General features: G+C 44.0%; 1 protein-coding gene across 1 annotated transcript in view; it reads right to left on the bottom strand.

The window, feature by feature from the left end:
* Positions 1 to 25,999, bottom strand: part of lrp4 (low density lipoprotein receptor-related protein 4) — a 100,969-nt gene that overhangs the window by 21,781 nt on the left and 53,189 nt on the right. Inside the window, exons 3-12 of the mRNA XM_084540798.1 lie at positions 18,097 to 18,213; positions 9,688 to 9,801; positions 9,461 to 9,577; positions 8,436 to 8,564; positions 3,844 to 3,963; positions 3,630 to 3,755; positions 2,237 to 2,362; positions 1,581 to 1,715; positions 737 to 862; positions 58 to 288 (exon numbers count right to left, since the gene is read on the bottom strand). Of these exons, the coding sequence (XP_084396924.1) occupies positions 58 to 288; positions 737 to 862; positions 1,581 to 1,715; positions 2,237 to 2,362; positions 3,630 to 3,755; positions 3,844 to 3,963; positions 8,436 to 8,564; positions 9,461 to 9,577; positions 9,688 to 9,801; positions 18,097 to 18,213 (1,341 nt within the window). The remainder of the gene's footprint in view (positions 1 to 57; positions 289 to 736; positions 863 to 1,580; positions 1,716 to 2,236; positions 2,363 to 3,629; positions 3,756 to 3,843; positions 3,964 to 8,435; positions 8,565 to 9,460; positions 9,578 to 9,687; positions 9,802 to 18,096; positions 18,214 to 25,999) is intronic.

Here is a 25,999-nt window from a genome sequence, read left to right as displayed (position 1 = left end):
ACAAATGAGCCCGTTGTCCTTCATCTGAACCTGCGTCCCGTTGGCGGCTGCACCCACCTGGGCTCTCCAGGCCGGTGGAGACGACCTCCTCCACGTTGGAGCCGTTGAGGTTGGCCTTCATGATGCGATCCAGGGTCACGTCCGACCAGAAGACCAGCTCGAGGTTGTGATGAAAGTCCAGGGCGATGGCGTTTTCCAGGTTGTTGAGCAGCAGGGTGTATTCAGAGCGGTGAGGCAGAACCTGACGGATGTCGATGCGGTTGGCAAACAGCAGCACCGGCTCTGGACCTACACGGGGAGGAAAGCCGGAGAGAACGGAGAGGATGTGAATAAAAGTGGAAAACAGCGAGAAGCAGTGAAAGCAGCTAAACAGAAAAAAAAAAAAAAGAGACAAAAACATTTTTTTGTTAGAACCAATGGTCACTTTCAATAAGAGCGAGCATTAATCTCACTAGCGGTGAAGGCAGATGCCTGACTGACAGTCCTGACCCGGGTTTAACTCTGGTCTGGAGCAGATTGATGGGCTGCTGTACCCGGCCTGCACTTTACCTCCACAACATATCTAAATCTAGTCCAGACCCTCTCAATGAGTCCAAGACCCCGGGGCAGAAGAGCGGATACAGTTACCGCTAAAGCTAGTTTAAACAATATGCAACCGTATGTTTATTGGAGGTCAAACCTCGGTGACACTATGTGGTCACATGTCAAGGATAAAACACAGTTCAGAGGTTTTTACCCAGAGCTTTGCAGCTGCGCTTGTCGGGCCGGAGCTCGTAGCCCTGAACGCACCAGCACTGGAACCCCCCCTCCGCGTTGGTACAGCCCTGGCTGCAGTAGCCTTCTTCAGCACACTCGTCCACATCTGGATCAGACCATAGAGAGAGACGACAAGAGGGGAGGGGAAACAAGGGATGTTGGCGTCAATCTCCCCACAGGGTTCAAGACACAAAGCTAAGTTGGCTGGGAGGTGAAAAACTCATGTATGCTTTTTTTTTTTTTTGCCCTGGCAAACACACCACTATAATCTAGAAGAAGTACCAAGTAGTTTGGAGGTTTGAACTTTTGAATTGTGGCGGAAATCTCAGATTTAGCTGGACGCCATATTCTAATCAATCATTTCTTAGCCCAAATCTGAACTCAGTGGATGTTTGGTCATACTTTTGAAAAATATCCTGCTCACTCAAAGACAATTTTCTACCCAAATCCTACTCGTTAACTTTATAATTTTGTATATTTTTGGAGCAGACTTAGACTCTCCATCTCTTCTAATTTACACCTCTTGTCATTTGGCAATGCTTCCGCTTCATTTGGAGACTGGCTTCCTGTGTTAATTAAGTTTCCCATTTCTCCAGTACCATCTTGACGTGACCATGTAATCTCCGAAGCGGTAGGAATGAGTAACAGCACATGGAGGACCATGACATAGCAGCGTCACATTTAGGAAATCAGTGACGCTATCGAATGTTTAACACAGAGCACTAACTGTCAAAATCTGCAGAGGTCACAGATATCGACACCATCTTTCACACACACACACACACACACACACACATACACACACACACACACGAGCGTGTTACCCTGGCAGGTTTTGCCGTCGTCCATCAGTCGGTATCCGGTGTGACAGGTGCACTGGACCTGTCCTCTGACCATCTGACACTTCTGGGAGCAGCCTCCGTTATTCTGGTTACAGTTGCCCTCGCTGGAGCGCGGGCCTGCACGCGGCACGGAAACATGACAGGAACACAAACACAGCACGCTGATTCAGTAAAAAAATACAACCGCACGCCGTCTAAAGTATCATCTGCTGTTGAGCCTTGAAATAATTCAGTCCCACAAGCAGCTAAAGCGTGAGGATGGTGATGTCCATTAGTCTGGTCCAGGACAACGTATCAACACATACTGTCCAGGCTGTCATTAACATTTATACACGATACGCATTTGGTGGTTTTAAATGTTGACAGCCTGACATTTCTTGTACTGCTACTGTGAGGCTTAAGGCTCATTTAAGGTACTGCAGGACATAGACACCATAACCTACGCACGTAGCCTACGCCACCGCGAGCCATTTATACTTGCGCGCTCGTCAGTCTTGACTATTTCACAGTTTAATATCCATGTTAGTCTTCATAAGACACTGTTGTGGCAGTATCATCCCTGTTTAAAGTAACCTAAGCAATGATATTCACACGGGAGCACGGGCGCCGATATGCTTCATCTGAACACTTGTACTCACGGCAGTCGTGGTGTGGGTGTTCGTCAGTCCCATCACCGCAGTCGTTGACCTCGTTGCACACCTTCCTCTGACCGATGCAGCGTCCGTTCCCACACTGGAACTGATCAGGAGCACACGGAGGAGTCTCTGTGAGGAGATGGAATGAGTCACGCCATGAGACAACACGGATGTGTCAATTTGAGAGATATTGCTCTAGTATTTTTACTTAAATACTTTCCCCCTAAATACCTCTGGTTGTTTTTTTGCACCTTTGCACCTCTAGGACCGAAAAATGAAGCTATGTGGCAAAAACTGTTGTCCCTCAAATGGCCATACCTAACATTTATATATATTTCAGCAATTATATCAAGTCTTCAAGTTACACATAAATAAGGGGGTGGCTGCTTTGTGTGTCAGGTGGGCATCCTCACTGGTTGCTACCGGTTTGCCTCCCAAAACCTTAGCTCCACTCAGAAGCCACCTCTTTGCCGAGATGACAAAGGTTGGAGCCATCACCCCATCACCCAAAGCTACGCATGAATTTCTTGGTTTAGCTTAAATCATCGCTATATCTTGCTTTATTTAAAATTGTAACTGCAGCTCAGACACCAGTAAGAGCTGCTCCGACTGTCTCCACACGTTCATCCTCTTATTTCTGTCCCACACACAGATAATATGATTATGGTAACAACTCTCAATCTCCCACTCAGCCCTTTACTTAACAACACAGTACTACTCATGCATGATAAAATATAAAAAAAAGGTTTTAGCTTCAAGCACACAGCTTATTAAAAGAATAAAAGTGTTTTAGTTTTGTTTTTCCATTAACCTCTAACACATTGGGCTTAACATCTGAGTTCGTTTATTACAGGGATTTTTCCAAACATGACAAGGTGGGCAACAGAGAATGTGCAACTGGATTTCCATTCTTCACAATGAATCAATTAGTGCAACAAGAAAATATGGGAAGAATTTTCAAAAAAGAAAAAACATTGAACCGTTCTCAAGGTTCTTTCAGAGAGATCTGAAACTTTTTTACTGTTGTGGCTCGGGTTTGAGGTGGACTGTACCCAAAAACAGAATAAAATTTTTAATTTCTCCGCTGCCTGTTCATTATTCATTTCAAACTCAATATGGAGGCCTGATTCTGTGGTTTGTCCAGTGGTCGGCCGAGTCTTTCCTCCAGCACAGGAGCAGCCAAACTAATCAGTCTATTGTTTAAGAGCAACTGTGTTTCTCACCCCCCCCACCCCTCCACCCACCCAAAAAAGAAAGAAAGAGAAAAGTGAGTGAGTGTCTGAGAAAAGTGAGTTTCTCAGCAGAGGAGGGCTGTTCTGAGCCGTTGTCATGACGACCATTGAAGCTTGCGTTATATTTAGCTTCTGAAAACAAGATGAGAACCCGCCAGTCTTACCGGTTTTCTCACAGCCGTCCTCATCGCTGCCGTCCGAGCAGTCGCTCTCGCCGTCGCATCGCCACGACAACCGGACACAGCGTCCGGTTCCACAGCGGAACTGGTCAGCTGTGCACATGGACGTGGCTGCAGGGCACAGATTGCATTCCGTCATTATTCCTGCAGAGCGCCCGTAACAAGACGTGCTCGTTAATTCCGGACATCGGCTACTCACTGCAGTTCTTCTCGTCCGATTGGTCGTCACAGTCGAACTCGCCGTCGCACCTCCAGCCGGCGTTGATGCACATCCCGCTGCTGCACATGAACTCGACTGATCTGCAGGGCTGGTGAGAAGCTACACAAACACACAAACACCCAGTTCATTAGTGTTTTCCAACCTTGAGGCCGACACCAAAGTTCACAAAATAATTTCAAGGCCCCAACTTAAAGGGGATGTAATACACAATAGTGTGTTGTGATGTAAAACTGCCAAATGTTTCAGCACTTGCTCCTTATTTCTGCTTATACTAATTGAATTTATTTTCTGTTGGTCCAGTAAATTGAAAAAGGTGATTCATTACTATTTTCAGACCTTTTGCAGCCTGAACTGAAAAAATAAATACCTGAGAATCTTTGGCGAGAACAGTCATTATTCTCCGATTTAAGTGCTTTGCTCTTTGCGTATGCGTTGGGAGGAGGTTAACAGTAATCCAGTTGTACATTTTCCATCTCAAACATTTTCAGTCGTTGTCCTCGCATGACTTGAGCGCGCAATCGTTTAGTTTGGGTTTGTTTGAGACGTGGCTGAAGTTGTGAACTGTGTGGGAAGCGCTGAGAATGAATCAGCCGCTTCCATCGGCTGTCGCTTCAATTGCGACGCCTCTAAATCGAGATCGGTCCAATTTGGTGCCGGCCCACTTTCTATTGGCAAAAGTTATGCTGACTATCACTGCTACAGCTCGCTGAGTTTCACTGGTCGCCACATTGCTGTTAGTCTCTTCCCGAGTGTATGCCATTCTATATAATGAGGGTACAAGCTCCCACTTCCTGGTGACGACAACTAAACCGAGACCGTGTCCAAAATTCATTGAAAAATAGTTGGATGTGTTCTGTTGCATCTGTGCATCAATACGTCAAACCCTCGAGCGGATCCAAGTGAATCACTTAGTACGCTGTCATCATTTTCTGATGGTTTGAGCTCTGAAGTGCGAGAAAAAAAATGTGTTTTGCTGCTTTTATAAACTGTGCCTGCATGCCAGCTGATGAAGCATGGTGTTGCTGCAAGTATTTGTCTGCTCTGTTTGGGCGGACCTCATTTCAGTCAAGCCCAATTATCCCCGGGTCTATTCAGATCTCAACCGTTTATCGGAAAGCACTTAATGTGTATGGGATGAGGATAGGTTTTCCACGAGCCTGTTTTCGATCAGATGCTATGGATCTGATCTGAAGGGCCCTGTGTTGCAAAGCAGAAAGCTTCATCCCACATGCACAAAGAATTGGGATTGCTCGTCCATCTGAATTTTGTCCAAGTGCCTAAAAGTCCCCCGCCATGTTAACATACCATGTTGTACGACAGTGATATTTCCTTTGCCATAAACATTAATTAGCCGTGTTTATTTTAACTGTCGTACGGTCGTCTCTGAATAGAGATCACAGCTGGCCCACCGCTCAAATCTCCCACCACATCTCCACATGTGATCGGATCAAAGCGAAGCTCAAACTGGCAGCAGATGAGGACGGAGGTGGACGAGAAGATTAAAGCTGAATCTAACACAAGCATCTTAAATCTTTAGCGTGTGCGAGCGCGCACGTGTGTGTGTGTGTGTGGATTTCTTTGACTTTTTCCTCTCCCGACAGCACGAGACTGTTCCCGTTGAAAGACTCGGTGAGAGCAAGATAAGGGAAGCGAGAGAGTGCGGCGGAAGATAGGGCAATGGAAAAAAAAAAAAAAAAGAAGAGAGATGTCGTAGAGCTTGGAGCATCTCCGTGCAGTTCTATCAGCTGGGCAAGAGAAGAGAGAGATGACCAGAACAGCAGGTGGAGAGAGAGAGAGAGAGACTTACTGGCCAGAAGAATCAGCGTGGGACAAACACACTGATGCCCCACACACACACACACACACACACACCCACATGATTCATCCACTCTTTATCGCTCTCCTTGTCTCTCTTTTTTCTTTCTTTCTTTCACTCACTCTCTTTCTCTCACACACGCACAAACATACCAACTATGCGCTTTCATCTGCTCAGCCGTGCAGCCGAAAGCAGTATCAGTGATCCCAAGTGGTAACGAGGCATGCAAGTGTGAGTGTTTTTGGCCGTGCGTGTGTGTGTGTGTGAGGGAGAGAGAGGGAGAGAGGGAGAGAGAGAGAGAGAGGGAGAGAGAGAGAGAGATGGGCTTCTTTTCTAACAAAGCGCCCTTCATGTGTCTGGAGAGTCGATGCCAAGGAATGCTGTCAGAGGATGGGCTGTCTTATGCCTCTGAGGAATGCCTCCTTCTATATATGTGTGTGTGTGTTTGTGTGTCCACAAAAAGAAAGAGAAATAAAAAGAGAATTCACTAAGACTTTAAACACTAAGAAAAAAAAAAATGGAATTCTCCCGTTCTTGATGAACACAGCTTTGTTTTATAAGATAAAGAGAGACACTGTTTTCTGAACTCTAGACCTACTGAAATGATGGAGTGATGGTGTACGCATGTGTTCTGCAACACTCTGTTCGATGGAATCTGTTATGTGCTGCGGTATTTTCACAGGACTCCGATTTTAAATGCATTCCCGGTGTCCCTTTTTGCTTACTTTTTTTTTTTTTTTTTGTCTAAGCTTTGATGTCAGCTCAACTTTCCCGAAAAAAAAAAAAATAATAAAAAAAAAAGTTAAACACTTCAGAAGCGAGGCAGCAATTAAAAAACCTGGATGTGGGAGGAGATGAGAGGAAAAACAGAGAGCGGCTCAGTCGAATTACACGACCTCAGAGATGATCAAACGCCGCTACGAAACCTTGAAGCCGCGCTTATCGCACTGCAGATAAACACATCAAACCGGGGGGAAACCGCTGTGTTCCGAGTGCGCGCTTGAGAGACGGCGGGACGCGGCGGGCAGTTAAAGACAATGACCGAGTGCAGCCAACGTGAGAAATTAGAGACGGGAGACGCTGAGAGATTTGTCAGGGGCAGGCAGCGACTCTGGAACGAAAATGAAACGCGATAGTGAAGAGTCGCAGCGGCAGGGAAGATCTGAGAGACGGCGAGTGTTTTCCAGTTATGACGGAGGCTGTGGAGCGGCAGCTGTCCTTGAGCTCAACCTGCCGTCGAGCTGGTAGATGTCCAGATGACATCAAGACGTGAAACTCCACACTAAGCTTTGGGATTAGAGTTAAGTTTTTGACACTAAAACGGGACATTGGGACATCTACTGCATTTGTATTTCCACATTTGGCGGGTATATAACAATTCTTAGACGTGAATAGGGTTAGATACAAGAAATTAATCAGCAACTTACCAATTGCTTTATATTTTTGATATTTTATATCGGTCTAAACGGAATATTTGGGGTTATTTTGACTGGACACACCAAAGTCACCTCTAGTGACTTTGCTTCACGTCGTCCGTGCCTGGGCCAAAACGTGCACTAAACACATCCTAAAGACCTAAATGTGCCAAACAGCACTTACGTTCTGCGCCTGCGTCATAACAGAAATAACTCTCCATACTAGCAGGTGGCAGTAGTCTATGTTTGTCATTCAGAACGGCGAACCAGAAGGGGTACACACAGTCGTGATTAGCAGCTCTACAACGGATTAATTCCAGATGAACATGTTGTAATAACATCTGTGTACTAGAAGGTTCAGATCAGATCACGCGGGCCCTCTTGACTTCACTGCTTCTCTGACTAGAGCCAAAGGTGCGTCACATATACTCGAATCGATGATCCCGACACCACCCACCGACTGACTGTTGGCTCGGGTTAAGTCGCTGCCACAGACGTACAGAAATTGCGACGCCCATTTGTCATCATTTCCTGACCCATTACAGACTAAAAACAATTGATCGGCAAATTGAAATAATACCCTACAGGCCAATTGCTAATGAAAATAAAGCTATATGGCTAAAGTGCAGCACACGTCTTCCATACATTTTTTACTACTACATCTCGTAAGTGTATTGAGTCAGTGCACAGTCCACTTTGGAACGGGTTCAGTTGGCGCAGCCTCTAAAAATGATGAACTTCCTGTTCAGATGAGCCTTTAATGTACTTTTAAACTCCAGCTGAACTAGTGCAGAAAGCCGTATGACATGAAGATGACTGGTTGTCGGCGGAGGGAGGGAGAGAGGGAGGGAGGGAGGGAGGGAGCGAAGCGGAGAGGGGAAGGAGAGAGAAGAGACGTCTGCCAGAGGGAGAGAAGAAACTTAACTCTCATCTAACAGCATAACAGAACTGATCTCCCAGAGGAGGTTTGTCTCCGTCTCCTGTACAAGACGATGTTAGCGGGAGCCAGGAGCGCTGTCACGGATCCTAAAGAGTGTGAGTGTTCAAGTGTGAACGTGTGTGTGCGAGCAGATGACAGCAGCTCACTGTGACCTTTACACCGGCACGACAGCCTGGATCAGCCGCTCCACTCTGACGCTCCGATATATTTGGTTTGTAGACATCTGCCAAATCTGCAGCTTTGTGATGTATCGCCATTTTGCCCGTTACTTACCGTCACCCCCCCCCCCCCCCCCCGCCAAAGTCCGCCTTGAGTTAGAACTTGTGATTTTAACTGAGTTTGACGTTGCTTGAACTTCGGAGTTTACGATTTCATATGTAAAAGTTAGACCGGAACTTACAGCAGTCCGACTCGTCCGACCAGTCCCCGCAGTCGTCGTCTCCGTCGCAGTGGTAGATGTCCAGGATACAGCGGCCATATGCACACTGAAACTCCTCCACGCTGCAGGTGGCTGTCATCACATCTGAGGCTGCACAGACACACGGCCATGTTAAACAGATGCTGGGAAAGATGGTGCAGCAGTTGGCTGTCTGACGCGCTTTGAAGCTGCGACTCTGCTCTGCTGAGTCTGTCAGAATCTGTACGCGAAATGAAGGGGGAGCTCAGCTCTCTAATGAGACAGCGAACATGCTAACATGCTCCGCGCTAAAGTTGCTAATGTGAGATCTTAGTTTGCATAGAGCTGGTCAGCAACCCCGCTTTTCTTTTCCCGTCTCGCTGCCGTAATTTTTAAGTTATAATGAGAAAGTCAGGGCTGACGCATTTGTGTGCAATCAGTCAGTCTGCCCTGTTTGGAGATATGGAGACTTATTGAGAATAATTTGCTTTAGTTGTGAATTTTATTATAATTTTGGATTTAATCATTCTGGATAGAACAAGAAACCGCTGGTATGAGTAATTGCTTCTATTTCATCTGGTTCCCAAGTGGATCATGTGCGGTCTTAAAATAAAAAAAGACAGACAATTTTATATTTTAGAACAATAATTAAAACTATTATAGGCAAGTGTTGTTATTCTATATACAGTGTATATTTACTTCTATTCTTTTTCTATTTCTTGTAGGTTTGTAAATATGCAAATCATGTGTATTTTTGCTCATACTTATAACTATCTTTATGTTTTTATGTGCAACTAAGCTACTGTGACCAAGCAACTTCCCTTGTGGATTAATAAAGTCTATCTAAGTCGAAGTCCAACACTATTCTACTGAGTCCAGTCTTCTTTTATGCTGTCAGAAGAGAGGGGTATAAAAAATTCAATTACAGATTGAGGTTGGTTTTTTTTTTCTTGCGCATCGAACATGTCTATGATTTTTTTCATGGACATGTCCTTAAAAAAAGGTCAAACACCCTCTGAGCAACTTACGACAATTTTCCTCATCTGATCCGTCCTTACAGTCCGTGTCTCCGTCGCAGTACCAGTGCTCGGCGATGCAGCTCCCATCTGTGCAGCGGAACTCCTTGTCCGAACATTTACGCATATCTGGTGTGGAGGAGCACGCGAGTCGTATTAGAAGGAAGTGTGAATCAGTACGTGCTTTGCAAACTTCAGTTCGTGTGTGTGTGTGTGTGTCCATGTGTGTGTGCACGCACCGCACTGTTCATCGCTGTTGTCTCCGCAATCATTGTCGCCGTCGCAGTGCCAGAGGCTGCGGATACAGTATCCGTTCTGGCAGTGGAACTCGTCCTCCTCGCATTCTCTGGGAGCTGCAGAGAGAGGAAAGAAAGATAAAGTAGGTGTTATAAAAGGACAGATTCAATGCGAGAATGTGGTTGGACGCATCCGTCCTTGAGCTCTGCTGACATTATACACACTAGATAGTTTATTAGGTACACTAGTGAAGCTGAATGCCTTCGAATATAAAAGCTCTGCACCAAATTGTAGCCTTTTGAAGAGAGCTCCAGTTAAACAGAACCACAAACGACGTCCTCCAAAATGATTATACAGTTGAGTTACTAACTTTCCTTGGTTGTTTCAACATAAACTGAACATTATAACAGTCATGAAGAGGGATTAAGTGCCAGGCTCTTGGTTAGAATGCATTAGTTTTCACCAGTGTACCTAATGGACTGGCAAGAGAGCGTATCTAAAACTGTCCTGACTGCAGGGGAAGTGTGGCCTTTCATGTCAGGCTCAGAGCAAAGAGCTGAGGAGACTTTATTTTTTTTTTTTGCTTTAACAGGCTAAACTTTCCTAAGGCTGCAGGGCGAGACTCGCAGACAGAACATCCCGTGGTTCAGTCTCAGCTAAAAGACACCCATTGGACAGCGACTGCATCCAAGTGAGCAGGACGGCTGAACAAACTGTGAGTGTTTTCACAGTCGCTGACTATAAAAGCTTTATTTTCCAAGAAGAGTAACGGATGTTTTGCAGACATAAATTCAAAACTCTGAAAATTGTGTGATCTACTTGAATAAACACTGGTTATCACAGTGTTAAGATTTCATGGTGAAAAAATAAATAAATAAGGCTTGAGAAATATCTCAAATTATATTTTAAGCACAATTTCGATCTGTAAAGTCTACCTGTCTGCTCAGTCTGTACTGACACACTTCACTTCACACAAACGTAAAAGCATTGTCCATTCCATTTCCTGATACTGACTTGACCGCAAGTTAGTAGTACAGCTGTAAAGGTGTCTTCAACCTAAGTGCTTATGAGATTGGTCTTGAAATCCAAGGACTGGATAAGCTATAAGGATGAGCAAACATATGAAATCATCTAAAACATGCCGTGGCGACGCTCAATGCTGTTTATCAAACGAAGGATCAAGATGTAGGTGTTGCAGTTAGGAGTAATCTATCTCTCTATGACAACCCATTAGCCTGGAGCCATTAGCTCGTTCCTCCGCACCCACAACGTTTTTGTGCAATGGCTCTGATTGGTTGTAGGACTATCCTGATGCATGCAGCGGTATTTTTTTAGCCTCTGTATGAGATGAAACACGCCGCATACTGACAACCAAAGGACGTGTTAAGATACTCATATTCTGATGAATCGAATGCGGCTACCTGGCTAACAATCTATAACAGATCTATAACAAAGTAAATATTCAGTAGTACAGTGTATACTATGCTCAAGTTCTGGGTAATTACATAAATGAATCCTGCTGCAAAAAACCCACAAAGGATCAACCACTTTCTCCACCATGGTTTACCACTACAAATGTGCATTCACATGTGGTACGTGCAACACAGATGGCTTGCGGCAAAAGTTGTTCTCTGGCATCAAGGACTTTAAATTTGAAACCAGTTTCAATTCAAAACCAGTGTAATCGATTGAAGCTCCAGCAGCCTGTTGTACATCTTAATTATATACACTGTCTGTTAGGAAAGTTTGCATTAGACGGTCAACCTTCAGACTGGAGATTAAAAGGCAAATTCGTCATGCATACCAACTGCCCTGATGGTGCAGCTGGACAGAAATCCCTCCCCGCACTGAACTTCCACCACTGTGACATTGGCAGTTTTCCAGTTTCAAACCCTTTCTTTCACCTTGCTTCTTTAATCACACCTCCGAAACAACGCCTTCTACTGTTACCACCGCAATCGATGGCAAAGCCCCGGCCACGAGCAAGGCTGGGGCCGAGTAAACAGGTTTGTCGAGGAAAACCAATGATGGATGGCCCCTGGCAGGAGGTAATCTATAATTTATCACCGCCGTGTGCGCGTGTCAGACAGCTGAGACAAACAGAGAGAGATAAGAAGAGACAGAAGCAGAGGGATGCCCACAGAAGAGGCCGACGAAGAAGAAGTCAAAGCTTTTCATGGTTATGGTGAGATTTTTCATCTTTTCTCAGGTGTGTTACACTCGAGAAACAGACACGCTCCACTTCTGAAATCAGGGACATGACACGGGGGCAGATCTGTTATACATACACTATATTACCAAAAGTATTCGCTCACCTGCCTTTACTCATTCTATGAACTGAAGTGCCATCCCATTCCTAACTCATAGAATTCAATATGATGTCGGTCCACCTTTTGCAGCTATTACAGCTTCAACTCTTCTGGGAAGACTGTCCACAAGGTTGAGGAGAGTGTTTATAGGAATTTTTGACCATTCTTCCAAAAGCGCATTGGTGAGGTCACACACTGATGTTGGTCGAGAAGGCCTGGCTCTCAGTCTCCGCTCTAATTCATCCCAAAGGTGTTCTATCGGGTTCAGGTCAGGACTCTGTGCAGGCCAGTCAAGTTCATCCACACCAGACTCTGTCATCCACGTCTTTATGGACCTTGCTTTGTGCACTGGTGCACAGTCATGTTGGAAGAGGAAGGGGCCCGCTCCAAACTGTTCCCACAAGGTTGGGAGCATGGAATTGTCCAAAATGTTTTGGTATCCTGAAGCATTCAATGTTCCTTTCACTGGAACTAAGGGGCCAAGCCCAGCTCCTGAAAAACAACCCCATACCATAATTCCTCCTCCACCAAATTTCACAGTTGGCACAATGCAATCTGAAATGTACCGTTCTCCTGGCAACCTCCAAACCCAGACTCGTCCATCAGATTGCCAGATGGAAAAGCGTGATTCATCACTCCAGAGAACGCGTCTCCACTGCTCTAGAGGCCAGTGGCGGCATGCTTTACACCATTGCATCCGACGCCTTGCATTGCACTTGGTGATGTGTGGCTTGGCTGCAGCTGCTCGGCCATGGAAACCCATTCCATGAAGCTCTCTGCGTACTGTACTTGGGCTAATCTGAAGGTCACATGAAGTTTGTAGCTCTGTAGCAATTGACTGTGCAGAAAGTCGGCGACCTCTTTGCACTATGTGCTTCAGCATCCGCTGACCCCTCTCCGTCACTTTACGTGGCCTACCACTTCGTGGCCGAGTTGCTGTTTTTCCCAAACGCTTCCATTTTGTTATAATAGAGCTGACAGTTGACTGTGGAATATTTAGGAGCGAGGAAATTTCACGACTGGATTTGTTGCACAAGTGGCATCCTATGACAGTTCCACGCTGGAATTCACTGAGCTCCTGAGAGCGGCCCATTCTTTCACAAATGTCTTGTTTCACAGTCTGCATGCCTGAGTGCTTGAATTTATACACCTGGGGCCAGGCCAAGTGATTAGAACACCTGATTCTGATCATTTGAATGGGTGAGCGAATACTTTTGGTAATATAGTGTATGTATTAGTTGTGTATACTGTTGACATTTGTGGACAGCTTCTGCATAGCAATGAAAAATCTTGTTTTTACTCCATACATTATCTTTATTTTTAGGATGCAGAAGCAATAAAACAGTAGTGTATGCATTTGTGTTCACAAAAACACCACCATCACACAGTTAGTGTCCCTCTCTGTGCATGAAGTTCCAGAATATGAGATTCAGTGTTCAAATAAACAGATTTTATCTTTACTAGTGGTGGTTTCTAACTAGGTAGATAGTTTTACTTTTAAGTGATAAGATTAGACTCAGAGACTTCTACTGATGCACAAAAAGATGGAGGTGAATGGACTCTTGTTAGTGTTGCTAAAAGTGTTGAATACTTACACTTGATAAAATGAATGACTTACGAATATTTCTGATACTTTTAGATGTTTTTCATTTAATTTCAGATAAAAATATTGTTATCCATCTTTGGTTGGTTTTCAATAGGGATGCACCTAATATTTGGCCACTGAAAATTTTCGGCCGAAAATGGCCCAAAAGTGAAACAGGATGTTGTGATGGCGCAAGCAAAAACCGCAGTCAGCACAGGCTTGTCTGGAATGGCCAACATGTCTGCGGTGTGGACGTATTTCAATGTATAAAGTATTATATAAATATTATATAAAGACCCACGGATAGCGATTTGCAAAACGAGTAATGCTGAAGTTTCAAGAGGGGTGCATCTGCAAAGAATTTGTCCATGTCGGGTTTAATTTATCACCAGAAATCCAAACATCCGAGCAAGGAAGTTTCCCAGTGATGAAGCCAAAGCAAAGGGGGTTTTCGGCCTTGGGCTCCGCATTTTCGGTTTTCGGTTTTGACCAAGAATTTTCATTTCGGTGCATCCCTAGTTTTCACCAAACTTAAGTTAGTCACTTATGCTTGGTGCATTGGCACATTCAATAAATTTATATTTTATGTTAATTTTCTATATTTTTATCAACCTTATTATATTTATATATTATATTTGCACTGTCTTGCCCTGCTGCTATAACACCTACATTTAGTCTTGGTGATCAATCAGGTCTTGTGATGCTGGATCTTTGGGCCGTTACTAATATCAAAATTAAACATATTGCTCTCAAGGATCTGTTAAATGTGTTTGTCAAAGAGCTGTGACCAGATTATAGCCTGATCAGGACAAAGAGCAGATGCCTTTAAGTAACGTGTATGATACCATATATGTTTAAGGCAATTTACGAATTATTCAAAATTCTTAGACAGAATTGTGTCTGTCTACAGACATCACAGACATTATCATTAGTTAGGCCAGGCTATAGGTTCAACTGCTAAACCTCAGCTGACCTCCCCTCAGCCAAAACACCATCCCCCCTTTAAAAAAAAAAAAAAGAAGAGGATTCAAAACCACCAAAGTCCTGGGGTGGGTCCAAATGAAAATTTTATTTTGTTGACACAATAGACAAACACTCTCATTTAATCTAGTATTCAGCACGCAAGAAAATAATTGATTCTCTCCCTCTCTCTGTCTCTCCCATGCTCTCTCTCTCCCCTCCCATCAGCGAGGTAAACAGAGGGAGGTCGGAGGTCAACAAGCCCTCAAGACGCTCATCATTCACACAGCAGACAAACGTCAAAGGGCAAAGGGCTCTGAGAGTCATTACCAGGCACCCTACATCTGTGTGGTGAAATAGTGCCATGTTTTTTTTTCTGTGAAATGTCTTTTAAACTAAGAGAATTCAGAGTATCTCGTGTTCAAACACACACATCCGCAGGCACACCTCAGTCTCCATGTTTTTCTGAAATCTTGACAACCGCTCGATCTCCAGCCAAGCGCGGAGGATTGTCTCCCCGTCTCTAAATAATGAAATAAAACCACCACATCGGGAGGAGCAACAAAATATATTGGGAGTGGGAAGACAGAGCAGGGTGAAAAAAATAAAGTGAAAGAAGCATGAAATAATAACTAGTTTGGGAAACAGGGGAGGGAGGTAAAATATGCTGGGCCTGGAGATAAAAAATTCATAGGCAGCTCGCAGCAGACAGACCCCCCATCAGGAAGTGATTCAGTGTCTGGCTGCCGATACTGTATGTGGGTCAACAGAAGAGGAGGAGAAATCGCTGGATGACAGACAGACAAGGAATATCATTCTGAAAAGAAAGAGCCAACCTGTACCTGCATCTGTGTACTCATAAACCACATGAGTTATGACGGGAAAGAATCACGATTGGTGTGATGTTAAAGCATGATGCTATCACTATTCACAACATCACCAAATGGCTGTTTCCTCCACTTTAAAGGTACGGACACACCGAACTGACATCAAAGAACTACCAGCAACAACAAAGGTTGGTTTTGTCATCGTCTTTGTTGCCTTTGTCTGGACCAAAAAGTTGCACCTGAACAAAGACTACAGCAAACAGCCTGCCGTGTGTGCCTTTTGCGGTTTGTCGTTTTGTTGACTTTCGTCACTTTTGTTCTGGTTCGCCAACTGAAACATCCAACCAGAGTGATCGACTGGTTGGTTCAACATCCTGAATCCGCTAAAAAGTTGCCCGTCATCTGACCAGTGCCAATGATGCTGAAAAAAACTATCAAAACTAGGGGCAACGTTGGACAATGGCCGACCATTGACTCTTATCAATCCAATTTAAACTGGTCATCTTCTAATTTCCGGAACACTAGGGGAAGCATGGCAAACTCAGTGAGTCTATCCATGAGAGAAACATATTTCAACAATTTCCCAGTGGTTTGAATTTGGTACAGATATTCATGGTAACCAAAGAAAGAAATTCCTAATCAGAATGGTGTTGTCCGACGGTTCAACAAGCGCTTCTCAACACAGTCCAACACATCAGTTCTCTATTTGGGTTCTCAGAAACAAATGGCCAAAGACTAGATGCACGTATATTAAGACACAAAAGTCCAGCAGTATAACGGCAGACAGTTACATTCAAAGTCAATGGAACGTCATAATTAGGAACAATTACACACAAATTTCAACCCGGCATGAGCTGAAGTTCAGCCATGGTTGGATACGCCTAGACACCTCATCTGGTCCATCTGGCCGGTAGATCGCAGCTTTCTGATTCAGAAGCCTCCAGAGCTAACCAGAGACAAAGGGCCTCATTCTTTTTCCTTAACAGCTTCCTCCACCAGGGTCCACCAGGAGGTTCTTGAGTTACGGCCACAGTAGGCTGACCTAACGACCACAGCTTTGAGGAGCCACCTCCACAATAAAGATTTTGTGATCTACTCAAGTTCCAAACTGTTCCTGACCATGCAAACAGATCCCTCATGTCCCAGCTCACTCTCAACACGCAGTCAGCTATATTACATGACTTTGGAAGCTTCAATAATTCAACTCATAGTCAACTGATTGAAGTCCAATGACAAAAAAAGTGCTTAAATGTCAGAGTATGTGATGGGGGATAATAATATAGTATAGCCAATAATAATACCTTGACTTAAAAGAATAAATGAATTTTTTTTAGCAAACTCAGTAATGTCAAGACCCTGTTTCCAATCTTTACAGAATATTAAGCTAATCTAAACATTCACAGACATATGAGTGGTATCCACCTCCTACTCCAGCTGTCGACCAGGAAGTGAATAAGCATTTTTCTCAAAATCCTTTCAGTTTTCTCTTACCAAATTTCTGTCGTGCAAGTTAATTTCCTGCACTAGCGTTCTGTTCTGCACCTGTGAACGGCCAATCAAACTTGAAAACAACGTTAAAGAAATGAGCCAAGGTTTCGTTAGCCAGACAAAGGGAGGACAGCTTTATAAAATATTATATTAATGGTAAAATGCTGCAGTTAAGAAACATTTCAACGTGGCTGAAAACACAGAGAGTGTTGGATGTTTTTTTTTAAGGTGGACTCTTTCTGCCATGTGCTGCCTACATCGGAAACACGTCACCCTCCCAAACTATTCCTGTAGCCTCACTGAGCATGATTAAACAGAATCTGTCAGTCACCAAACTGTCTCCGACGGAGTGATGGAACGGCTGGCTTGCAGAGTACATCCACGCGGATCAGATTGCACACGTGAAGCCATCTGCGTCGTTACGGGTAAACACAGAGACTAAAAGTGAACACAGAACCTGACCACCATGTACACCTCGACTAATAGAAAACACACATTTGTACTTCTGCTTGTGTGAAGATCCAACGATGGCTTGACCGTAAGCTCACGATCCCAATCCATGACCGTAAGTTGAAACCTAAAACTAATTCTAGAAAGTCATTAGAATGGGAAGTTTTCTTTCTCCTGTTCTGCTGACATTTTGTGAATCCAGCATTAACTCCTTAAGGCGCCCTTTAAAGAAATGCAGAAATGAGAAAATGAAAAATGCCTTCACTGTGTAACTGGAAATTATCCTCACAAAGACCAGCCATGCACAGCTACATAAATACAACTGTAGAAATAGATGCACTCTTTACAGACTGCAGGCCACATTCTACCTAGAAGGCAGCTGAGGGCTATTTTGGGTTGAACATATCCCCCGCCACCCCCCCTACACACACACACACACACACACACAGAGATAACTCTTGAAGTCAAAAGAAGGACAGAATAAAGTGAAGTCAAAGGTCGGAGAATGTCGTGTGGGGACCATGAGAGTGCTGACCTCTTGTCACAGTGTGTTTTTGTGTGCGAGCGTGCGCACATGCGCTTCTGCGAGTGCAACAGACGCGCAACTCCGACAGACTCAAAACAAACACCTCATTGCACATGGCTGCCCCAAACATCTGTCCACTTTAATAACTCATCCCCTTGAGCCTGACAGAGCAGGTCGATTGTGCGCGTTCGGGTGTGTGCATGCGTGAGACGGCTGCATATTATATCTGCCGCCGCGCGTTGTCGAGGCAGGAGACGTGTACTTACGGCAGTCTTGCTCGTCCGAGTCGTCCTCGCAGTCGTTGTCGCCGTCACACACCCAGGAGCGACGGATACATTTGCCGTTGTCGCAGTGGAAGTCCAGCGGCGAGCAGGTGGGGAGCACTGCAGGTAAAACAGGGCAAGACAACAAGTCTGTCAGCAGGAAGCAAAGACACAAACACATTGACAAATAAAGTGTGAGGTGGAGAGGAAAGGAAAGCGGAATATTTTTAGTTTCTGTTTTTTTTTTCTCTCATGTGTGAAAGGTTCACTCTCATATCATATCCAACTGTGGCCAATGTACAATATACAATAAAGAGACGCTGTGGTGGGAGAACATTTGACTATGGTTGGTTTTAATTCTGTTGTAGTGGTTTAAATCTTCCCGATGTCTGGAACAGATGCATTATTTCAACTTCTTTGATCGTATGAAATCAAACTGTATAGTCACATGTTTAAAATAACAGGGACAACAACTTCATATCAAATCAACCGAATACTTCTGACAAACAGTAGATTTGAATAAAAGCAGCTCCACAAAAACCATAAAACACTCTAAAATTAATAAAATGATCTGATGATCAATACCAAGCGCTTACAGTTTTCAATACTTGATTTCAAGACACAATTAGAGATTAAATACTCTGGCCTAATGTACTTTATTTACTGAAACATTCGTGCCACAGTGTAAGCTAATGTGAACTGGCATATATAAATAATATGCAGAAATAATTTGTAGTTATTATAGTTAGTTAATCAACTGAAAATATACTAAAAATTGGATTCGAGTTGTGAATTATTATTTTTTTTTGGATTTGGACTGTTTCTTAGGGGAAAAAAATGCAAAAAAAAGCAATATAAATCTGATCTGAGGCCTGAGAAGTTCCAATAGGCATCTTTCAGTGTTTTTAGACATTATCTCGACTATTCAAAACTAATCTGCAGATTATCTCATTAAAAAAACAATCATAAATCACAGATATAAAATAAGCGAATTCAGATGTGGTGATTTTCCTGCACAGACTTGAAGCTCATTTTACAGCCATCACTCTTTCTGGCAGCACTAAAGGTCAGAGCGTGAGACAGGCTAAATGCGGGGGGGGGTTACTTTCTGTCTGGTTCTGAGCTTCTTCAGAGCCCGGGCCCAAACAGAACCCCTGCATCCTCCTCTCTCCCACCTTCGTACCCTGAGAGCAGCACTGGGCTCAGCGCATTCCTCCTTAACTTCATATCCGCTCTAAGTGCAGCTACTCGCTATCTAAGCAGAGCCCGAATGACTGGCCCTTTGTCATCTGCAGACAGGGCTAATTTAATTACAAGCCAGAGAGGGATGGAGGCAGGGGGGAGAGAGGGAGAAGGGGAAGGGGAAGGCTGGGGCGGCGAGGGAGCAGCAACTCCGTACAGTGGACTCCAGCTCACCTGTCAATACCAGATATGAAATATTGACCAAGCAGCGCAGACTTTATGAAAAATGTATGACGTCACGCAGCGAGTTAAGCAGCGAGGCAGACAGGCGGACAAGCCAGGGCTCAGTGAGTGAATTAAGTAAGTGTGGGTATGTGTGTTGGGGTGTGGCTCTGGTCTCCAGGGGGAGTAAAGCCCCACTGACCCACATACCCATGCATGGATATTGCATTATTCAGAGAGAAACACAAAGAGAGAGAGGGATAAAGAGATCTCTCTCTCACTTGTTCCATCTCTCGCTTTTTCAAACTCCGATCATCTTCACCCTCCGATGAACTCTTCCTGCCTAAATTACACGACCCCACCGGTGGTTAGGCTCCATGTGCATATATAATCCATTTCTGCAAACAACTGCCCAAATCATGCCATCGGTTGTTTCTTTGCTTCTAGGCAGCCTCTGGAAATCAATGTGGGGTGTGCTTGAGATATGTCATTCTCCATCACAGAAAGAAAAACGTAATCTGTACCTATGGATTTTTGTCAGTTACCAACACATCTTATCGCAGCTGTGAGTGCAGACCGTGGTGAAAACTTTCCCACGGGGTGCATTTAAAGACGCTTGAGGCATCTGAGGTTTGAGAGCCTGATTGCGAGCGCAGTTTATTTTATGACCCCGAAATGCGCCTCCCATATTTTGGATGTTCTGATAACGTACAGCAGCTCATTAACATTTTTTTTCCACCCACGCACAGTGGGCAGTTCTGGGACGTCAGAGCAGATTTATGAAAAAGACTAAAGGTCGGGTAGGAGCAGAGACTTAAAAATAAAATGTTCGCCAACACATTTAGAGAATTAAAAACATGATATTAAGAGTTTAGTAGAGCAGAATGTTAATATTTCTGACGCCATTATATTTTAATACAGTTATCTAGATTAATAATTCGATTTTAGGTTGTGAGACTTGATTATATGCTGCATTTTTTGTCGAAAGTGAATATATTTGGGTCAAACAAAACAGGGAAACTGAAAACTGGAAAACTGCCACAGTTCAATCGTGTACAAAAATCAGCAGATCAATGTAAACAATGAAAATAATCAGTAGTTGCAGACAAGCGGGAACATCTTGAGGTGAAAAATTGGAATCAGCAGAAACGTGCCAAAAACTGTAGTTCCAAAAATGTCCACTTGAGGCTGACTACAAAAACGAGTCAATCCCCATAGACCTTCATGTTAAAATGTTAAACCTAACAGCAAAAAAATAAAATAAAAAAATCCCCAAAAAAACATCTTCATAGCCTGGTACAAAAACCTCAGCTCCACCCCTTTAATCATTTTTTAATTAACCAGGAGTAGAGATAACCATCAACTAAAGCCTTTTAACTCATTTTTGGATGCATCTCTGATCAGACGTCAGCAGATTTATGGCCTCAAACAACAAAACATTTCAATAAATAATGCAGCTTCATCTGAAGAAGAGAGTGTGCTGTTAACACATATCCAAATACCCATAAAAAAAACACACACACACACACACACATGCAGACATAAGCAAGCAGCGCAGGCTAAACAAACACGCCATCATCCGCAGTGCAGAATTGTTTAGGAACGCAAATTGGGGGGGAGATACAAAATGTATGCAAATAAACAGTCCACCCCCTCCCTCTCTCTCTCTCTATCTCCCTCTCCTTCTCATAAGCTCGCACACTGTGTAGGTGTGTCCTGCTCCTGGTATCAGGTGGATCACCAGGGAGCATGCTGGGAAGGTTGATGAGGTCTCTGGACGCTTTGATCTCTCTTATCGCACAGATTCTGCACAGCTCAGCTCAGCGCTGCACTTCTCACCGCCGCTGCATTCCTCAGCGGCCGAGACACACAAACACACACACGAGCCTTTCTAATGTTAACTTTGTCTGCCGTGTGCACTTTATGTTGCACTCAACTTTTACTAACTCCACCTGCCTTGTTTGCACGGTTCTCAGAGTCACACACACACACAGACATCTGATAATATTAACGACGCAGATATTGGTTTAAGTGCATTTACACCTGTTCTGGGCCAGCTTAAGGTACAGGGTACGGGATGCACTGATGATGCATTTAAGTGATCCAGTGTCACACCATATTTGGAGGTGGTCTGGGACTCATTTGCGCATATTCCTTTGGTAGCGTGAACACACAATGGGTGGTTGTCTAAAATAAGTGACCGATGCTTCACAGCTTGTTCCAAAATATGTATCGTCACCCCAAGTCATGACGTAGACACAACAAAGCATTCTAATGCGCCCCAACTGAGATCGGATCGTGAACGCTGGCCGGGGACATATATGGAAATGCATTTTAATGCCGGTTGACAGGTATTTAAAGCAGGCCAGTTGCAGTTGGATTGCCCAGTTTGGATGCTAACGCAAGGTCTGGATGAGCCAGAGTGACTTCTCAGCAAAACCACATCAAGGAGGGTGTTAGATTTCACACGCAACCGACAACAGGGACACAACACAGTCTATTTCCTGCTCATGTGGTTTTCCATTAATCACGTAATATTGTTATCCTCTTGAGCGCATCCAGATAACAGAAATAGCCGACCCGCATTCATCGAGCTTTTAAAAGACTCGTCCGACCAGTTCGGTTTTTTCCCCTCCCAGGCCGACACTTTGAGGAGACACAATAACACAAACATACACAGTGTTTGTCTCAGCCACACCACAGCGCCTTTCCAAACTATTTCCGCCGAACATTTACCCCTTATCCTCCCGAGAGCCGTCAGTTTCCCGTGTGTTGGAGCGCACACACAGGCAGACAAACACACCGTGACCTTCACCGATGGGATTTTCTCATCCGAGCTACAGAATTCCCACTTGCATTCCACGGGTCATTCCCACACACACCTGCAAGTCCCATCATCACATAAAGTCTCTCTCCCTTAGCCTCCCATTCCCTGATACACACACACAGAGAAGAAGCCAGAGAGTCAGTATGTTCACATGTGGACTGATATTCCACTCTAGATTTAACACAAGGACATTTTAAATATATTTTCTTTTTCCAAATGTACCATGTGAGATCTGAGATATCAGGACAGAAAATCCTGCTGGGTGTAATCAGGACTATTAGTGGAATTGTTATTTTGATTAGGCATTTAAACAACTTAGCAGAAGAGTATTATTTTTCAGAATAAGAGCAAATACAGGAATATTTCGCTGTCACACTCTTCTGCGAGGACAAACAAATATTTCCACAGGGGTCAACAGTAACGTGGAGGTGAGCCCACTTGCTTTGGACTGAAAGGAAAAACCTTTATTAAGGCTCCACGGGTGAAATATTCTTGTTACACATCAGCCCTGCTGTGGGAATTCTGCCTCAGTGAGTCTTTTATGCAACTTTCAGCGCCGTTCAGAGCTCGAGCTAGCGTCCATTCACAACGAGCTGAAGTCTAACTTCTTAGAAACAGATACTGAGAACCTGGGTAAACAGCCAGAGCTGCACGGCAGGGGAAAAAGAAAATATGTCCACCTATACAAATTTACATGCGAAGATGTTTCCATGCGTGTTTTTAATATTCGTTTTAAAGTATTTTTAATAGCAACTGAAAATAACGAGCTCTGTTGATTTGGCATGCTTACCGGCTGCAGTAAAAAAAAAAAATGCACGTGTCTGACTTGGATTTGCTTGCGTGTGTGTGCGCGGCTGATGCGTGTGTGTCTTTAGGAAGATGTATGTGGTCGTCTTTAAGTGGCCTCGAGCTGCAGAGTTAATGGCCTCCCTTTTACTGTGGAGCAGCTGAATCAAGTGGCTCTAATGGGACTAATATATCTGCCTAAGTGTCGCTTATCACGCTGGCTCAAAGGATGAGAGGATGAACAGATGAGAGACGGAGAAAGAGGCACTGGAGAAAAAAAATAAACAGATGTGGCCTCTGGAGAGTGACAGAGGAGTCTGCGAATCTAACAAGAAGACGGAGATCTCGCAGAGCACCGCGGAGAAGAAACGTGCGAACCAGTCTTCTGCCATTTGCGTCTGCTCCAATCCGGCGTGAGAGAGGCTCGCTCTGACGTTCGCCGCACGTGTCACGTCACGTACAGATGGATTCAAAGGTTTAGAGACTTCCCCCGTGGCTATTCAGAGCTTACAATACTTTTTTTTTCTCAACCTCTGCTTCAATGTATAAAAATATAATTAAAGGAAGAGGGAACAAAAGTCAAAATCCCCTGTTCTCCCTTTCATGTTCATGTTCAGTTCAAAAGCGTTCGTGTCCTTACATGTAAAGAGGCTCTGATTGTCTGGGTTTCACTTTCTTCTTTTGACTTCCGCATTTCTCCTCTGCACCTTTATTGAGTGTATTTCTTTTCCTGCAGGCTACACAAATGCAGACATTTTGAAGCCTGAAGGCAGAAAAAGTCAAATTTACTGTTTCTGGCACAAACCGACCTGACTAGTTATTTTATTTTCTATTCTTAAACTACTTTCTAACAAAGATCTTATTTATTAGTACCATAAAAAGGACCTTTAATTGTCCAAAGCTACATCATCCAACTTATTTTCAGAAAGCACATGGTATCACTGAACGTATAGAAACCCACTATAGCATTTGATACACTTTGTAAGGCTTAAAAATTATTTTTTAGAATCCCCCATGTCCTGCCTCCAACCAGACCTAATCCCCTCTGTCCCTCTCCCTTGCCCCCGTCCCTTTTCCTCTATTCCCTCTTTATTTTCCTCTCATAGCCGATCCCGACAGAGGTGGCTTATCTGATTCTAGGCTAGCTCTGGTCAGAAGCCAGCGCATATTTCAGTCCGTCAGAGCTGAGTGGTGCTGCCAGCAGAGTTTTTGTTGGCAGCGTGTCCGGCGGCGGCTCGTGTGATGGGCTTTCTTCGCCTTCCTCCATCTCTGCAGTACACAGACCTCCTGCCTTGATCGAGCAGTTTTTGCATTAGGAGCCCCGATCGCAGTCAATGCAGAGTTATGATTACTAGCTTTCTGAGGCTAACATCAACCATCTCTTTACGCTGTCAGTGAGTCTGGTGTATAAAACCTAAGTAAAGATGAAACAAACTTCAAACCAGTGACCACGGACTGCTTATGCATCTTAGCAGTTGCTTTTTTTATCCGTCTGTTTTGCAAAAATTATCGAATTGAACAATAGCGGTGGAACTATTGCTGCAAAACAGAAGTAACATCATGAGAAAGTCAGGAAACACACCATTTGTATTTCATTATGGGGTGTGCACTGACAGACACAGAGAATAAAATACCTCTGAATGCAATCGGATAGTCCTACGACCAGACAGAGCCAATCTGTTGTAAACCATAGTCGTCTATCAATTCCAAGTACGCAAACTTCGGACTTGCATAACTTGGTAATTGGAACAACAGTGTACTTTATGAAGCCCACAGAACGCAATCTGGGATACCTGGCTGTCACATAAGTTACCTCCTGATGCCCCACACATTTCATTGAGGACACAAGATCACATCCAGGCATTTGGACTGTACTCAGTCGGGTGCATACTTTGAACTGAAACTGTACTTGGTAGTGAGTGACAACGCTACACAAGAACACAGGTACAGACAAGAACGCATAACTCCAAGGCGCTCAGTTAACCTGTTAAGACTTTGCTGTTACTCTTGTGTCCAACGCTGCATTAAACTTTCCCAAAGAATTCGATTGTCCAGCAGAATTTTGCAGGGGCATAATCAGTCAACGGAGAGAATCCAGACCAAACTTTCCACCCCCAGATTTTGTGTCTTCCAGGCTTGCACAAGCAAACTCAAGGCGAAAGAACGAATGCACAGCGGCCCTTTTCAAACTGCCATTTTATTATATGTGTCACATTTTACGAATTATCTATGGAAATTAATTCATGTTTAAGTAGCTTCGGCTGCAGAAGCTCAAAGTGAAGCCAGCTTTACAAGCTAAGTAGCTTTATCGTATTTTACGGTCTGATCAAATGACTCATTTAATGAACTTGCAAGTAAAACTAGCAAATACGTGCAGTGGAATAAAAAGTATAACGATTTCTTCTGAAATTTAGTTTAGGTTTAAAGGTACAAAAAAAAAAATCAAGTACCAAAGTAAAGCAAAATCCTATGAGAACAGAAGATGAGCTGCCGGCGTGCACAAGTGTGGGTAAGATTTGCAGCGACTCCATCTTCTCCAGACATTTTAGTGTCCGTCGTGGCAGATTTATGCAGAATCGTTCGCTTGTTGCCATGACAAATCTATGCTGAGCGCTTGACACCAGTGAGTAACACTCGAGTTCTGTCATCCGCACAACCCACACATTTTCTTCTTAAGAGGCTGAATGACAGGTTATACTATAATGCAGTCTAATTATGGCATGATACGACTATTAGGATAATCTCTCATGAGATGAATGAAGCCATAATTCCTTGAACGCTACCTTACCTGACATTTGGACGCCCACTTTGGAGAGGTAAATCCTCTTTTGACAGATCATACTAGGGATGCTTGACCATTTACCGGCCGGGAGTAATTAGTTTTGGATG

The sequence above is a fragment of the Chelon labrosus genome (genome assembly GCF_963514085.1).
Source record: "Chelon labrosus genome assembly, chromosome: 3".
NCBI lineage: Eukaryota > Metazoa > Chordata > Actinopteri > Mugiliformes > Mugilidae > Chelon > Chelon labrosus.
This window is presented reverse-complemented; position numbering and strand designations above follow the sequence as displayed.